At 48.5% G+C, this 17180-nt stretch overlaps 1 protein-coding gene across 1 annotated transcript in view; it reads right to left on the reverse strand.

The window, feature by feature from the left end:
* Creb3l2 (cAMP responsive element binding protein 3 like 2) overlaps positions 1-17180 on the reverse strand; it is a 138668-nt gene that overhangs the window by 21506 nt on the left and 99982 nt on the right. Inside the window, exons 5-8 of the mRNA XM_004661182.3 lie at positions 11583-11767; positions 6921-7067; positions 4645-4703; positions 2917-2985 (exon numbers count right to left, since the gene is read on the reverse strand). Of these exons, the coding sequence (XP_004661239.1) occupies positions 2917-2985; positions 4645-4703; positions 6921-7067; positions 11583-11767 (460 nt within the window). The remainder of the gene's footprint in view (positions 1-2916; positions 2986-4644; positions 4704-6920; positions 7068-11582; positions 11768-17180) is intronic.

Below are 17180 nucleotides of genomic sequence, written 5' to 3' on the forward strand. Positions count from 1 at the left end.
CTCCATTCCCCAGGACCCACATTAGCCAGATGCACAAGGGGGCACACACATCTGGAGTTCGTTTGCAGTGGCCAGAGGCCCTGGAGTGCCCATTCTCTCTCTCTCTCTCTCTATCTGCCTTGTTGTAGCTCTCAAATAAATAAATAAATAAATATGAACAAAAACTTTTTTTTAAAAAAAAATAAAGAAATAAAAATGTTCATAAAAACCAAATAACAAACCAATAAAGCACCAAGCAGTGAGCTGGAGTGGAGAGGAGAGACCTGTTTTCCCAGGTCAGGAGGCTGGGGGGCCCATCTTCCTCACCAGCTCACTTTTGGCCCCAGCACAACCCCTCCTGCGGCTCTGCTGTCCCCTTGTGGCCACGAGGAAGCCTGGCATCGGAGTCCCCAGAGAAAAACCACAAGAGCGGGACACAAATTCCAAGAGCAACTTTGATGGCTTCTTTGTATCTCTTTCTCCAGATCACAGCCAAGACTTCTCCCACTCATGAATGGTGTGGCTCTGAGGCACGGAGACTCCTTTCTGCACTGGAGACTAAGCAACAGATGGCCACAGACTCTGGCAGGGGCACAGAATCCAGTGATGAACCAGAAATGCCTCGCAACCTCCTCTGCTGGGGTGCAGGTGGGCAGAGAGAGGATGGAACCTCAGGAGACTCATGACCAAAGCTCAACAGCGTAACCAGAATGCTACAGCGGTGGGAAGCATCTGGTGGCCATAATTCCACACTGAACTGGGGTGCGCCCTCCCCTGGCAGCGCGGAGGCAGCACTCAGGTGAACTACACAGGCTCACTCTGCAAGCACCTTCCCCAAACTCCAATGTTGTCACAGCCAACAGTTTTAATAGTGCTACAGCCTGCTGTTAAAACAAGACAAGGTGGTTCAGGAAACTGACGTGAAATGCAGTGTTACTGTCCAGTGCATGCAAACAGATTTAATCAGCCGGGCGTGGTGGCGCACACCTTTAATCCCAGCACTTGGGAGACAGAGGAAGGAGGATCACCATGAGTTCGAGCCACCCTGAGACTCCATAGTGAATTCCAGGTCAGCCTGAGCTAGAGTGAGACCCTATCTCAAAAAACCAAAATTTAATCAGACCCTTTAACATTTGAAAAAATGTTATTAGGTACTAATGCCAAACTCTAAAATGATCAATATTTTCTCATCCTCCAAACCCAATTTGTTTCTGTTAGATTGTTGGATCTATCGCAATACTCACGAGTGGCAGGATTCTGTGACTAACATACATTCTGGATGAAACTGCGACAGCCAAGTGTCTTCCTTATCCCTCTACCTCTCGGGGGGACTCATCTACAGACCTCCTGCTATACTGAACCTCACAGCTTTGGAGCAACTACAGCCCTTACTGTGCAAATCACCAAAACCCCTTCCGAGTCTACCATTGCCTCTAATGTAATGGAGACGCTGTATGGCAAATCCCTCCCGATTGAGAATTACTGCCTGGAGGAAGGAGGGAGATCAACAAGCCTGGGAAAGCTGAAAAGGTCAAAGGTCATGCCACCACACACCCTAAGGTTGAGGTGCAGACTCTACCCAATGCTGTGTAGCAAAATTTCCTCTTAACTGAAACATCTGCTTCCGGGGGTGGGGGAGGCTCAGGGAGACCCAGGAGGTCAAAAAGTATGTGGTGGGGGCCCTCTTAAAAGTTACGTAAAGGTCGAACAATTGTTTGGGGGTACACTCTCCGACCGGCTGAACTGCCTGTGGGTCTTGCAGTGTGCTGTGCTAGGTGGGGTTTATATGCTGCAGCTGTCTTCCAGCCATCAATCTCCTGTAACACCTCACCCTGAGTTGGAAGTAACCCTAATCAACTCATGGGGTCAACAAAAAAAAAAAAAAAACTGACTTTGCTGCAACTGTGCTTTGGTAGTTTGTGTCCTCTCTGGGGGTGAGCAGACGTATGTTTGTGTCCAAATAAATAAATATGAACAAAAACTTTTTTTAAAAAAACAAATAAATAAAAATAAAGAATAAAAATGAGAGACATATGTTTGTGTCCCCCCACCCCAAAGAAAAACAGTATTACCACTCAACAGGTCGAAGTGAGTTCACATCTGAAGTGCTTATAACATGCTTTACATAGAAGGTGCCAAGAGAATTTATTAATTCAGCCCTGTTATTTTTCAAACTGTGGTTGAAATGCAGTTCATTAATTTTTTTTTTCAAGCAATTAAGAGTAAAACATGATTTTCTCTCTTTAGAAAAGTAAATGGCATTATTACTCAAATGAGGTGAGAATAGCTCCTCTCCCACTTCTAAAGCTGAGCAGGTATTTCCACGAGAATCAGAAGTACGTACAGACTTTATTCTGCTGCAAGCCACCTTTTCAAGGCGCTTTGGTGGGTTTTGTGTCTTTTTGTGTCAGTGGCGATTGCTTTACGTATCATCGACTGGACAAGCCCTCTACCGCTGGGTCTCACCCCCTAGACAACTCTTTTTGAACTTCCTGTCATGACCAGTCACCCCATCACTCAAAAGACGAGGGCTGCAGAGATGGCTTAGCGGTTAAGCGCTTGCCTGTGGAGCCTAGGTACCCCGGTTCGAGGCTCGATTCCCCAGGACCCACGTAAGCCAGATGCACAAGGGGGCGCACGCGTCTGGAGCTGGCTTGCAGCGGCTGGAGGCCCTGGCGCGCCCATTCTCTCTCTCTCTCTCTCTCTCTCTCTCTCTCTCTCTCTCTCTCTCTCTCTGCCTCTTTCTCTCTCTGTCGCTCTCAAATAAATAAATTAATTTAAAAATTCTTTAAGGAAAGTAAAAGGCAGGGCTCAGCCGGGTACATGCACACACGGGGTGGCACTGGATGGCAAGAGCCAGCAGAGAGCCCCGCGCCCTCCCGGTCTGGGACGCGGTCAGCGGCCAGCGCGCTCAGCTCTCCCCGGGGCCACGCTTACCGGTTGGTGTTCTCCAGGACCTCCACCTTCTTCCGCAGCTCCAAGTTCTCAGTTGAACAAGACTCCACTCTGAGGAGAGAGGGAGAAGGAGGCCGGTCATTCGCTACAAGCAGCTGCGCGGGTGGGCCTGGCTGTGATGGGGAAAGGAAGCGGGAAGGTGCGCACGGGGAGAGCAGGGTCCCCGGGAAGGAGCCGGGCTTCCGGGCTTCGGGCAGGGGAGCGGGGCTGGAATGCTAGGGCACATGAGCTCTTTGATTGCTCTGCAACCTGCTCTCTCTGGCCTCTTCCCCACCGCTGTCATACTTCTCTGCTCTGCCAGGACCTCTGGCTGACACGTGCACTCCTGATCAGGACTGAGAGAAAGCCACGGGGCACGGGTGCGTGGGGGGAGGTCAGGAAGGAGTGGCAGAATTCAGGACAGGCAAGAGTGCTGGAGCCCACCTGCCCAAAGGAGTCAGAAGAGAATTTCATAGAAATATCTTGCCCTCTGGGGCTGAAGAGATGGCTGAGCGGTTAAGGAACTCGCCTGCAAAGCCAAAGGACCCAGGTTCGACTCCCCAGGACCCATGTAAGCCAGATGCACAAGGGGCACACACATCTGGAGTTCATTTACAGTGGCTGGAGGCCCTGGTGCTCCCGTTCTTTCTCTTTCTCTCTCTTGCTCTCTTTACCTCCCTATTTCTGTTTCAAATAAATAAATAAAAATATTTAGCCGGGTATGGTGGCGCACGCCTTTAATCCCAGCACTCGGCAGGCAGAGGTAGGAAGATCGCCATGAGTTCGAGGCCACCCTGAGACTCCATAGTGAATTCCAGGTCAGCCTGGGTGAGACCCTACCTCAAAAACACCAAAAAAAAAAAAAAAAACAATAAAACAAATAAATAAAAATATTTTTAAAATAAAATAAGTATCTTGACTCTGAATTCTCCTAGAAAACGGTAGTTCAGGGGTGATACTTTACATTAAATTGTCAGTACTTAAATCGAGTCATAGATACACTATTTTCCACAGAAACTTCTAGAACTAGCTAGAGTTTGCCACTCATGTACCCACCTGTGCCTGCACAGGAAGACTTGTTTCTGAGTCTGGGGCCTCCTTATCATTGTAAAATCATATTAAAGTGTTGGATACAGAGCGATTTTCTAGGGCCAGTAAAATATCTCATTCACACTTTTCTGGACATTTCAGGGTTTTCAGAAGAACAAAAGGTTTGTTTTTGCAAAAGAGAGAGAGAGAGAGAGAGACAGACAGACAGAAAGAGAGAGAGAGAGAAAGAGAGAGAGAGAGAGAAAGAACGAAAGAAAGAAAGGATGGATGGAAGGAAGGAAGGAAGGAAGGAAGGAAGGAAGGAAGAAATAAATGCACTCATCCATAGTATTAATTATTGCAGACAGGAAATAAGGAACCACAATCTAAGCCTTGTCTTTTGTGGCCAACAGGAACTAGGGAGAGCTTGAGAACCGGTTACACAACACTGCTACTCTTTAGGCTGAAACCACACGTCTCCCCTGAGTTCTGGGAATGTCAATATGTGTGCTTGCTGGAAAGGAAGCCACCAGGGCCTGCGATCTAGTGGATGGAAACATTCCTTCCAAATAGCCTCTAGGGGGCGGGCAAACACAGCCGCTGCGCCTGGCGGCCAGGAAGCTCCCCGGCTCAGAAAGCGCCCCGAACCTTCCTCTGTGAACATTCCCCAATCAACACAACCCAGTCCGTGAGCAAGCTTACTTTTTCTCCAAGCTGTCCATGTACTCTTTCTTCTTTCTCCTACTTTCCTGGGCAGATATCTGAGGAGTGAGGGGAGAAAAAGAATGAATTTCCAGGCTCTGAAAGAAACAGTGATGAGTGAACAGACCAGGCTATTGTCACAGAAGTCGCCGAAGCCAGCCTCCCTTTTGTGGACTCTTCCTCCTCCTCGTTTGAATTATCAGCTTATCACCAGCTTGCTCCCTGGCTCAATCATCTCCTCCCTACTCATCAACGAACTCCCCACAGTGGGTGATGACAAACACACTTGGGGTCTCAAACCATCAAAATGGCCTCATAGCTGGGTGTGGGGGGTGCACGCCTTTAATCCCAGCACTCAGGAGACAGAGACAGGAGGATCACCGCGAGTTCAAGGTCCCCCTGAGACGACATAGTGAATTCCAGGTCAGCTTGGGCTACAGCAAAACCCTACTTAAAAAAAAAGCCCTCATAAAAATGTCATATCACCCATTCTCTCTCTCTCTCTCTCTCTCTCTCTCTCTCTTTCTCTGTCAAATAAATAAATTTTAAAAAATAATTTCTTTTAAAAATAAAAGAGGCTGGAGGGATGGCTTAGCAGTTAAGGCGTTTCCCTGCAAAGTCAAAGGACCCAGGTTCGATCCTCCAGGACCTACGTTAGCAGATGCACAAAGGGGCATCTGGAGTTCCTTTGCAGTGGTGGAAAGCCCTGGCACGCCCATTCTCTCCCTCCCTCTCTCTCTCTCTCTCTTTCTCTGTCAAATAAGTAAATAAAAATAAAATATATTTTTAAAAAAGGTCAGCTCACTGGAGTTCAGCAGGCTTAATTATAGATGAAATCAGACATCTTTGCTTAGATGTACATAAACTTCCAGCTCGCTCTGGACATGGAGGAAAAGAAGAAAATGTCTCTCACTACTCCTGCCTTTTCACTTCCCTCTCCTGCTTCCTCTGCTTTAGCCACAGCCTGCTTCCTTGCAAGCCCCGGAGGGCCCAGGACTAGGTGAGCCCAGACAGAGACCACAGGACTGTAGAATTTTATTTTTATCATGAACCTCTATCAAGAAAAGAAAAAGAAAAATTTCAGGGAGCTGGATAGATAGCTCAGTTAGCAAATTACTTGCCTTGCAAGCACAAGGACCCGAATTTGACCCCAGCATCCATATAAATATGCCAAGCATGGTGTCACGTGCCTGTAATCCTAGCACTGGGGATGTAGACACAAAAGGATCCCCACAGCTTGCTGGATAGTTTTGTCCAGCTGGTGCACTCTAGGCCAGAGAGAGACTCCTGTCTCCAAATAAGAGGGATGGCTTTCTTAATGATGACCCCTGAGCTTGTCCTCTGGCCTCCACAGGCCTACATGCCCACACATACATGAACACACAGAGACATAAAAATTGAAGGTAATAACTCCAAGGAGATTATTTTTCTTTATAAATTATATCCATGTCAAGTGGAGGAAAATACTGTGCCCATCATAAAATATTTAAAAATTTTTTTTATTTATTTTTTATTTTTTATTTATTTATTTGAGAGCGACAGACACAGAGAGAAAGACAGATAGAGGGAGAGAGAGAGAATGGGCGTGCCAGGGCCTCCAGCCTCTGCAAACGAACTCCAGACGCGTGCGCCCCCTTGTGCATCTGGCTAACGTGGGACCTGGGGAACCGAGCCTCGAACCGGGGTCCTTAGGCTTCAAAGGCAAGCGCTTAACTGCTAAGCCATCTCTCCAGCCCTCATAAAATATTTTAAAGGCTCGATTGTTAAAAAAAAGAAATGATTATTAAAAAAGGAAATGAGAAGGCTTAGTGGTTAAGCGCTTGCCTTTGAAGCCTAAGGACCCCGGTTCGAGGCTCGGTTCCCCAGGACCCACGTTAGCCAGATGCACAAGGGGGCGCACGCGTCTGGAGTTCGTTTGCAGTGGCTGGAGGCCCTGGCGCGCCCATTCTCTCTCTCTCTCTCTCTCTCTCTCTGTTTGCCCTTTTTCTCTCTCTGTCTGTTGCTCTCAAATAAATAAATAAAAATAACCAAACAAGCAAAAAAAGAAATGAAAATGGAAGTGTTAATATCTTCTCCACCTCGGTCACTGGGCAGCAGAGAGCATATATGCTGATGTGACAGCCCCGAGCAGGCGGCAGGTATGTTCCTGCCTTGGCTAAGGGAAGGGAAGGACTGAGCCTGGGTCCCCATCACAGACCTTGGGAAGGGAAGAAGGACTTGTGGGCTCAAAGTTGCCTACTGCCCCCGTCACAGAAGCCTGCATTGGAAGGGCTCACCTTATTCTTGATTTTCCTCCGGATTTTCTTGAGGGCCTTCTCCTCAGATTTCGTCAGGGGCAGTTTGGTCGGGATGGGATAACCCTCTGCGATCAGGGTCCTGTTCTCCTCCTCCGTCAAGACCAGCGGGCCAGACCCCTGCAGCTTCTGTGCGGAGCAGGGGCCAGAGAAAGACGAATGAGCAATGATGAAGAATGACCTCAACACAGCAGGGTAGGGACAGCCTGTCACACGTGGCACTGACGATGCTCTGGGTGCGAAACGTTTGGAAAGAGAAGCAAAGGTGGAGTAGACCAAGGAGTCTAACTCAAGGGCAAGGCAGAAGAGGGCCTCTAGCCTTTGTTTCCCAGGAAAGCAAGCAGCCAGGTAGCTCTGTAAAAGCAGCCATACAGCGTCCGCATCCCTGGAGGCCTGATGGACGATTCACCTGAGGCTCTGCTATGGGCGACTATTGTGCTGTTCTCCTGAAAAAAATGTCACTGTATAACCGACTCCACTGCACTTCCACAGAAGGGGCCTGAGGTCCCAGGCCCCTTCCATGGGTGTCTGAGGCTTGCTTCAGTGGTGCTAGGCTGTCCCCCAGTAATGCAGAGGAGAACTGTAGCTCATCTCATTTAGCCAGGACACAATGGTGTGTGCACAGTCTGAGTCCCTGGGGCTCATTAAAGCCCCCTCTGTCAAGTAGCTAGTGACCAAGGCTGAAGGGCTGGGGTGACGGCCCTGAAGAGCAGAGATGGTTGTAATGCTAAGCTAACCAGACTGACTAAAGGTCCATGAAGACACTGGAGAAAGAGAAGCCATAGGAGTCTGAGATAAAGAAGATGAGACTTGAATTGAGCCTTGTGAGAGGCTGAATTAACAAAGGTCTTAGGGATGGGTGCCTGCGGGTAGGGGACAGGGACACACAACATGGTTGCTGGCAAGAGTATGAGCTGGGAAACATCTGCCTCATAAATGGGACAGGTGGACCAAGGAAGGACACACAGACGCAGGACAGAAGCATAGAAGCAATGCCCGCAAGGAATGAAAAACTCAGGTTGAAGTGGAAAAGGTGAAGAAAGAATGAAAAGCCAATTGCTTTGTTATCCGTAACGGCGGCGTAAGAATACATATCTAGAACTTCTCTGTTTTGGGTTTTCAAGGCAGGGTCTCGCTCTAGCCCAGGCTGACCTGGAATTCACTATGTAGTCTCAGGGTGACCTCCCTCGAACTCACGGTGATCTGTCGGACATAAGCACCCTCAACTGCTTATAAACCCATTTCCCTGACAATAAACGGAGAGCTTTTCGCAGAACCTGTCTCCCAGAAAGTCTTTTCTTGCGTGCGCTCACCACCACGGTTGCCTGGGCGCCCCAGCCCCGGAGGGAGGACCCAGGGACCCACAGCGATCTTCCTACCTCTGCCTCCCAAGTGCTGGGATTAAAAGTGTGCGCCACCACGGCCGGCTTCCTATCTAAAACTTTTGAGGATAGAATGAATCCAAACTTTTCTAAAATATGCTCATAGATGTCTACACTATTTCATTCGAGTTTGTTAGGTGTGATTATATAAATTCAAAAAAGTTTTAAGACTTTATAAAAAACCAAGCTTACCCTTTAGAACAATACAATGTTGATCTTCTATCTTCTTTTTACATTTTATTTTCTAATTTTTGTGAGCAAGAGAGAGAGGATTGGCATTCCAGGGCCTCGGGCCACTGCAAGCAGACTCCAGGCATGTGCGCCCCCTTGTGCGCACGTGCGACACTGCACGCCGGCACCACTGTGCGTCTGGCTATGAGTGGATCTGGAGACTCAAACATGAATTCTTAGGCTTCACAGGCAAGCACCTCAACCACGAAGCCATCTCTCCAGCCCTTTATCTTTCCTTTTTACATATGTGGAGGATGACTCATGATGACTTTACCCTGAGTCCTCTGGTTAAGAGTCAAGCCCACCACCGAATACACACACACACACACACACACACAAATGGTCACACTGGGGTTTTCAGCTTTAAACATCAAAGAGTTTAATCTCAGAGAACTGTTGTCCTAACTTCATCCAGGATTGCTTATCAAAAATATGAATAGGGCTGGAGAGATGGCTTAGTGGTTAAGCGCTCGCCTGTGAAGCCTAAGGACCCCGGTTCGAGGCTCGGTTCCCCAGGTCCCACGATAGCCAGATGCACAAGGGGGCGCACGCGTCTGGAGTTTGTTTGCAGAGGCTGGAAGCCATGGTGCGCCCATTCTCTCTCTCCCTCTATCTGTCTTTCTCTCTGTGTCTGTCGCTCTCAAATAAATAAATAAATAAAAATATGAATAATGTTGCCGTTGCATGTCATGAAGACCACTTAAATGAATGGCAAACACTTATGGCATAATATTGAAGAGAGAAGAACAGAAACTTTGCTGTGTGTGTGAATATGGGCATGCCAGGGCCTCTTGCAGCTACAAATGAACGCCGGATGCTTGTGCAGACACTGTCTGTGCCGAGCTTTCATGGTGGACACTAGAGATTGAACCTGGGCCGGCGGAGTTTGCAAACAGGGCCTTCCATCGTTGAGCCATCTCCCCAGCACTTAAACAATGTGCTTTAACTCTGTTGTCACCCTGCTTCAGTGCTATAGTTTGAGTCCAGTTTGCCCCCAGCAATGCTCATGTTGAGGCTTAGTCCCCAACATGGCAATGCTGAGAAATGCAGCCTTTAAGAATAGGAATTAGGGGATAGGGTATAAGTATAGCGGTTAAAACGCTTGCCTGCAAAGTCAAAGGATCACGGTTTGATTCCCCAAGAACCATATGAGCCATATGCACCAGGCGGCACATGCATCTGGAATTTGTTTGCAGTGGCTGGAGGCCCTGGTGTGCCCATTCTCTCATCCTTTCTCTCTCTATTTGTCTCTCTCTCTCTCTAAAATAAATTAATTAAAATATTAGTAAAAAGAATAGGGATTAGGGCTTCCAGTCGAGATGGTGGCCTCCTAACCACACTAAAGCTCCCGGGAAGGTAGAGAGACCCAAGGAGATAAACTACCCCTTGCACTTCAGCCAAGGTCCAGCTGAAACCACAGAGGAATTGGGGAGATAAGCAAGAGTGCAGTTTCCATCGTGAGACTGACATTCAGCACCAGGGTGAAGGAGACAGACCCTGAGGATACTCAACACCTACCAAAGCAGAGATCCAGAGGCTCCTAAGAGCTCATCCAAGGCTCAGGGAATTTTGTGGAAGAGGGGGTGGAGAGATTGGAAGAGCCACAGTTTGGTATATCATATCTGACTGCTGCTCTCACAACACATAACCCATAACCCCATGGGGAATGCCAGCAACCCCACTGAGGAGGGCCTTCAATGGACTGGGGGCAGGGAGGAGGGAAATGATGGCACCAACACATGATGTATCCATGCCAAGTATGTCCATAATGGAAGAAAAGAATTAAAAACAAAAATAGGGATGCTGGGCATGAAGGTGCACGCCTTTAATCCCAGCACTTGGGAGGCAGAGGTAGGAGGATCACCGTTGAGTTTGAGGCCACTCTGAGACTACATGGTGAATTCCAGGTCAGCCTGGACAAGAGTGAAACCCTACTTGAAGAAACAAAAAAATAATAATCATCATAATAATAGGGATTAGAAGGGCAAAGGAGATGGCTCAGTGGTGTTCAGATCCCCAGCACCCATGGAAAACAGTGATGTGCGCCTGCAATCCTAGGACGGACAAAGCAGAGACAGCAAGATCTTTCGGGCTTGCTGGCTAGTGAGTGCGGGCAGCTTGGTGAAGTCTGGGTCCAGTGTGGGACTTTGTCTCAAAAACTGACTGAGGGGTTGGAGAGACTGCTCAGTGGTTAAGGCACTTGCCCACAAAGCTTTAACAACCCAGGTTCAATTCCCCAGAACCCACATAAAACCAGATGCACAAAGTGGCACATGCATCTGGAGTTCGTCTGCAGTGGCTAAAAGCCCTGGTATGTCTAGTCTCAATCTCTCTCTCTCTGCAAAGAAAGAAAGAAATAAAAATAGCCAGGTGTGGTGGCGCACACCTTTAATCCCAGCACTCGGAAGGCAGAGGTAGGAGGATCACTGTGAGTTCAAGGCCACCCTGAGACTACATAGTGAATTCTAGGTCAGCCTGGGCTACAGTGAGACCCTATCTGGAAAAAAAAAACAAAAAAAAGAAAGGAAGGAAGGAAGGAAAACTATATTTCAAAATTTAAGAAACAAACAAACAAAAAGACTGAGGAAGGGCCTGACATCAACCTCCAACCTCCACATGCTGCTCAGGCTACAAGTGCATATGCACCCCCACCCTCCCGTGCCACACACACGTGTGCCCACATGCATATGAAAACACACCTATAGACACACCACACATATGCTCCCGGTCTCACTCTTATGCACGTGTGATCCTTCCTGCCCACCTGCTTCCCGCCATGCCTGGAGCAGCCCGCAGCCCTCTCCAGGACCCGAGGAGGCGCTGGTGCCATGTTCTTAAGGCTTTTCTACCTCCAGGACCGCACTCCAAATAGATCAGCTTTTTAACACAACTAGCCCCACCCTGGGCGTTTGATTACAGCACCAGCAGCATTGATAACTCTTCACCACCCAACAGAAACTTCATGGCGAAAGGGAAAGAGAACCACGCCGCAAGGCTCCCCGCGTCTCCAGAAAGCCTGCCGCCTACTTACGTGCGGAGCCGTGAGGAGAGGAGACGTGGACAGGGCAGAGGGGGCTCGGGGCACGGCTCGAGCAGGACTGTGGGTCTGAGGCAGGCCGAAAGGATGCAGGCGTGGGTTGGGGCTCAGGCTGCCCTCGGAGTCGCTGCTGTGGCTGCTGGGCGGTGTTGGCGGTAAGTGCAGGTGGTCCACCGAGGCTGAAGGACAAAGACGGTGCACGTCACTCACCACGGGACACACGACACATGTCCACGTGAGGGGATCGTGACAGGTGAGAGCTAAGGACTCTCCCTGAGCTCACCCAGGAAGCCCCCCCCCCCCCGCCAAGATGTGGGGGTGGGAGGATGGCCAGGTGCAGCACCCCCCTCCTTTCATATGAAAAAGGAGAGAAGGGACTGGAGAGATGGCTTAGCGGTTAAGGCGCTTGCCCGACCCATGTTCCATTCTCCAGAGCCCATCAAAACCAGACGCACAAAGGCGAGGCGCGCACAAGGCCGCACATGCCCACTAGGTGGCGCAAGCATCTGGAGTTTGATTGCAAGCGCTGAGGCCCTGGTGCACCCATTTTCTGTCTGTCCCTCTCTCTCTTTCTTGCTCTCTCTAAAATACAAGAAAAAGATAAAAGGGAAGAAAGAATACAGACTCGTATTTGCTTGTCACTGCATAAAAGAATGGAAGTACTTAGGACACGCTGGCTGGAAAAAGATTCAGGGGGATTATGATATGATGTTGATAAGGCTTTTTATTATATTCTTATACTATATGATCATTAGTTTTGTTTGTTTGTTTGTTTTTTGGTTTTTCGAGGTAGGGTTTTGCTCTAGCCCAGGCTGACCTGGAATTCACTATGGAGTCTCAGGTTGGCCTTGAACTCAAAGACAATCCTCCTACCTCTGCCTCGCTGATTATTAGTGTTTTGAGACAGGGTTTCATCTAGCCCAGTTGGACCTGGACCTCTATGCAACTTACTCTGTAGCTCCAGGCTAGCCTTGAACCCATGGTGTTCCTCCTACCTCAGCCTCCCAAGTGCCCAGACTAAAGGTGTGTGCCACCATGCATGGCAACCTCAAACTTTTTTTTTTTTTAGTTATGTACACAGTGTATACAATCATGTTGGTACCATTGTTAACCTCCTCCCTGCCCTCCCCCCTCCACAGAACCCTCCTCATTGGGGAATACGGGTAGTAAATTGTGGGGTTAGCCATCAGTTATGGGTAAGAGGCAAAGTCTCTGTGCATCATGACCCAAAGCGTGGCTCTAACAATCTTTCCACCCCCTCTCCCACAAATTTCCCTGAACTACGATGGGTGTGTTTTAGGTCTGCTTCAGTGATGAAGTCCTGGGAGCCTCTGTGTCTCTGGATCTCTCTACCTCAAATTTCGGATCCCACTAACTCCACATTCTAAGTGGTGGGATTACAAACATGTATTGCCTTGTTTTATATGATGCTGGAGCTCCAACCCAGAGTCTTTATGCATGCTGGGCAAGCCCTCTGTCGGCTGGCGACATCTCCAGCCCGATCACATTCTTTTTGGATAGTTTATCCAGTCTGCTGTGCAAGCCATATTAATGGAATATGCATTTAAGGAAACCTGTTAGAAAGCAACAAATCTGGAAGCCCGTGCAGTCCTTAGAGAAAGCCCCTTTGTTTTGGGAGGAATGTGTGTGCCTTGGTGGGGCCCTGGGCAAGAGGCCAAACATTCTTCATTCAGAAATACTAAATCCATTGTTAGGTGGGTGGGTAGGTACAAGAAAAAGAAGCCTGGGTATGAGGCGCCTTCCCTTCCAAAGCCTTATCTTCAGGGGCACTCTGAACTCTTCTGATGGCGCCCCACAGGGGCCAAGCCATATTCTGAGGCCCCCTCCCTCTTTTTCTGAACAGTGGATATCTCTGTTCAGCCAGCCAGTGTTACTGAGTCAAGGGAGATAACTCGTGTGGGCCCTTTCCATGCAGGCCCCTCCCAGCACCCCAGAACAATATAAGCCTTATTACAGCGTCCATGGGCAGCCAGGGTGCCTGGATGACTTACACACCTGATTGGCTCAGCCAGGGGACTCTGAGTATTCATTTTGAGGCCTTGGTATGGCCTTAGCACTTCCCCTCCTCCTTCCTTGTTCCAGTGGCGGCTACCTGAAATGTTGGTAGTGGGCAGGGTCTTTCTGAGCCACAGCTACTGACCGGAGGAAAAATGACCCTGTCCACAGCTGACCCTAGAAGTACCAGCAGCTCTTCCTCCCTCTTCTCTCTCTCTCTTTTCAACAGCCTAATTTTTCTACATGCTTCTTTTTTCCTTTTTCTAACCAAAGTCTTGCCAACAAGTTCCTCAGGTATTTTTGTATCCTTAGGAAACCTTAAGCTCAAGAACTCTTAACTAATCCTATACACTAGATACCCAACACACCTGTCGTTAGGTGCTGCAGGCAGCTAAGAAGGTTATGTGCCTTAAACATACACGTGTGTGCCTTAAATGTGTGTGTCTTAAACATGCGTGGTGGTTTGATTCAGATGTCTCCCATAAACTGAGGTGTTCTGAATGCTAGGTTCCCAGCTGATGGAGATTTGGGAATTAACACCTCCTTGAGGCAGTGTATTGTTGGGGGCAGGCTTAGGGGCATGATAGCCAGTGTTTGACACACTCTCCTGTTGCTATTGCCCACCTTATGTTGGCCAGGGGGTGATGTCCACCCTCTGCTCATGCCATCGTTTCCCCCTGCCATCATGGAGCTTCTCCTTGAGCCTGTAACCCAAAATAAGCCTCTTTTTCCCACAAGCTGCTCTTGGTGAGGTGATTTCTACCGGCATTGCAAACCTGACTGCAACAACATGCACGTGTATAGCTAAAAAGGACCTGCCCTCTGAGTATGAACCAATGCCATAACATGATACATTATGTTAAAGAAAATTCAGGAAGCAGACAAAGTTATCAGGGACTCCAGCTGCTCCCACACCTCAATGTTATGTCCTCCCAAAATAGCATTCCCTTGCCCCCCTTACTTGACACAGGCCAAGTTACTCTAAATATTTTTCTCCTTTTCAAGCAGGGGTTACTCCCCCCACAAAAGACAGAAACCAGAGGACAGGAAGAGCCTGCCCATCTGGCCACAGGTTCCTCAGTATCAGATTTCTGAACATCATTAGAAATGCCCCTCGTGAGTTCAAGGAAGAGCTGAGGACAGCAACTTATTTTGCCCAGAAACTCTGAAGCACTTGAGGATATTGAATTTCTTTATCTCTTTATCCAGCATAATGAGGAAGGGCTGCTATTTTCCTGATCCTTGAAACACTTCTCCTGCAGTGACCCTAGGTCCTGAAGCCACTCTGGGGACCCAATGTTCTGCTTGTGTGACGCTTTGTGCATGACATTGCAGTGGACAGTAAAAGAGCTCAATGTCTGGCACAGCAATTCCAGCAGTGTAAGAACATAAGGAAGGCGTTGGAGAGATCTTGGCTTAGTGGTTAAGTGCTTGCCTGTGAAGCCTAAGGATCCCAGTTCGAGGCTCAGTTCCCCAGGACCCACATAAGCCAGATGCACAAGGTGGCGAACGCATCTGGAGTTCGTTTGCAGTGACTGGAGGCCCTGATGCTCGCTCGCTCGCTCTCTTGCTTTCTCTCTCTCTCTCCCTTGCTGCCGCTCTCTGTCTCTCCCTCCCTCTTTCTCTGGCTGTCGCTCTCAGATAGAAAGAAAGAAACAGTTCAGAAAAAAAGAATGTAAGGAAGTCCTTGAAAGGCACGCATGTGTGCATCCCACAGTGGCAAGACGTTATGTCTCAACAGAGATGCTAGGCAGTGTTATCTGTGCGTGTTTGCACATGGGGGTCCGTGTGAGGTGGCAGGTGTCCATCAATTCTATGACACAAGGTCTCTCGCTGGCTTGGACTTTGCCAAGGAAGCTAGATCAACCAGCCTCCTGGCGCCAGGAACCAGCTTGTCTCCATCTCCCCAATACCAGGATTATCAGCACTTGCTATCACACCCGGCTTATTTTTACCTGATTCTGGGGATTGGACTCAAATCCTCATGCTTGCAAGGTAGGTGCTTTGCCAAATGAGCTATTTTCTCAGCCTCCACAGGTCAATAGCATCCATATAAATTTTTCATTCCTTTTTTTTTTTTTTTTACAAAATTATTTTATTTAATTATTTACTTGAGAGCGAGAAAGAGGCAAATAGAGAGAATGGGCATGCCAGGGCTTCCAGCCACTGCAAACGAACTCTAGACGCATGTGCCACTTTGTGCATCTGGCTTTACGTGGGTACTGGGGAATCAAACTCAGGTCCCTAGGCTCTGCAAGCAAGCGCCTTAACTGATGAGCCATCTCTCTAGCCCTTTATTCCTTCTTTACTGATAGCAAAGGCCAACAAAACACGAGCCCCTGATTAGATGGTCACCAACCCAGTCCTGAGTGCGGTCCTAAGGGGTGGAGGGACAGTATGTCTCCGCAAGGACTGCACACACGCGGCTGCACTCTAGGATGCACACGCTTCTCTGTAACTGTGTGGATTGAGCCCTTCTTGGTTGCTTGCACAATGAACTGTCCATCTAATCGTGTGCTGGGAGTATAAATAAAAGAAAAAAAAGTAGGTGCTGGCACCAGCAGAGACACTGAAAGGAGAACAGGCTCCGTGTGCCCCGTAAGACACCGACGCTGAGACGTCCCTGGCCCTCACGAGACAAGAGGATGTGCATCCAGGACCCAAAGTCTGGGCCTTATGGAAGAATGTAGAAGGGAGGCCGGAAAGAAACTGATACAGAGAATGAAATGGTAGAACAGTTTCGAGCATGGCATTACTTCGCTCTAAACAGATGACAAGAAACCCCCGAGAGATGCGAAACTGGAGGTCATGAACACTGTGGCCTCCCAACGGTTGTCATCCAAAGCCGACACTTAAAAACTGTTCACTGTATTTAAAAAAAAAAAAAGGCTGGGCTGGAGAGATGGCTTAGGGGTTAAGCGCTAAGGACCCCAGTTCAAGGTTTAATTCCCCAGGAACCACGTTAGCCAGATACACAAGGGGGCGCACACACCCGGAGTTCATTTGCAGAGGCTGGAGGCCCTAGTGCACCCATTCTCTCACTCTATCTACCTCTTTCTCTGTCACTCTCAAATAAATAAATCAATAAATACATATTTTTTTAAAAAAGGCTAGAGAGATGGCTTAGTTAAGGCACTTGCCTGCAAAGCCAAAGGACCTTGGTTCAATTCCCCAGTACCCATGTAAGCCATATGCACACGGTGGCACATGCATCTGGAGTTCATCTGCAGTGGCTGGAAGCCCTGGCGTGCCCATTTTCAGTCTCTCTCTCTCTCTCATAAATAAAAATAAAATACCTTAAAAAATAAAACCACTTCACTGGATGGCTAAGGATATACGCTCACTTCGAATTCATTGTACGGAGGATGAAAACTCAAGTTTTAGCCAAGCCAGCGTACTTGTGGGGTGAGAGCGGGTGCGCACCCTGAGGGCTTTCATCGCCTGCCATGTCACATGCTGACACATGTCAGCAGTCTGTAATGAGTCTGAAACACCATCTTCACTAGGCACCGAAACTCAGTGGTGCTGAGCAGGAAGTCAAGTGTGTGCTCACGGAGGGAAATAATCAGTATCTTT

Source organism: Jaculus jaculus, chromosome 10, assembly GCF_020740685.1.
Source record: "Jaculus jaculus isolate mJacJac1 chromosome 10, mJacJac1.mat.Y.cur, whole genome shotgun sequence".
NCBI classification, from domain to species: Eukaryota; Metazoa; Chordata; class Mammalia; order Rodentia; family Dipodidae; genus Jaculus; species Jaculus jaculus.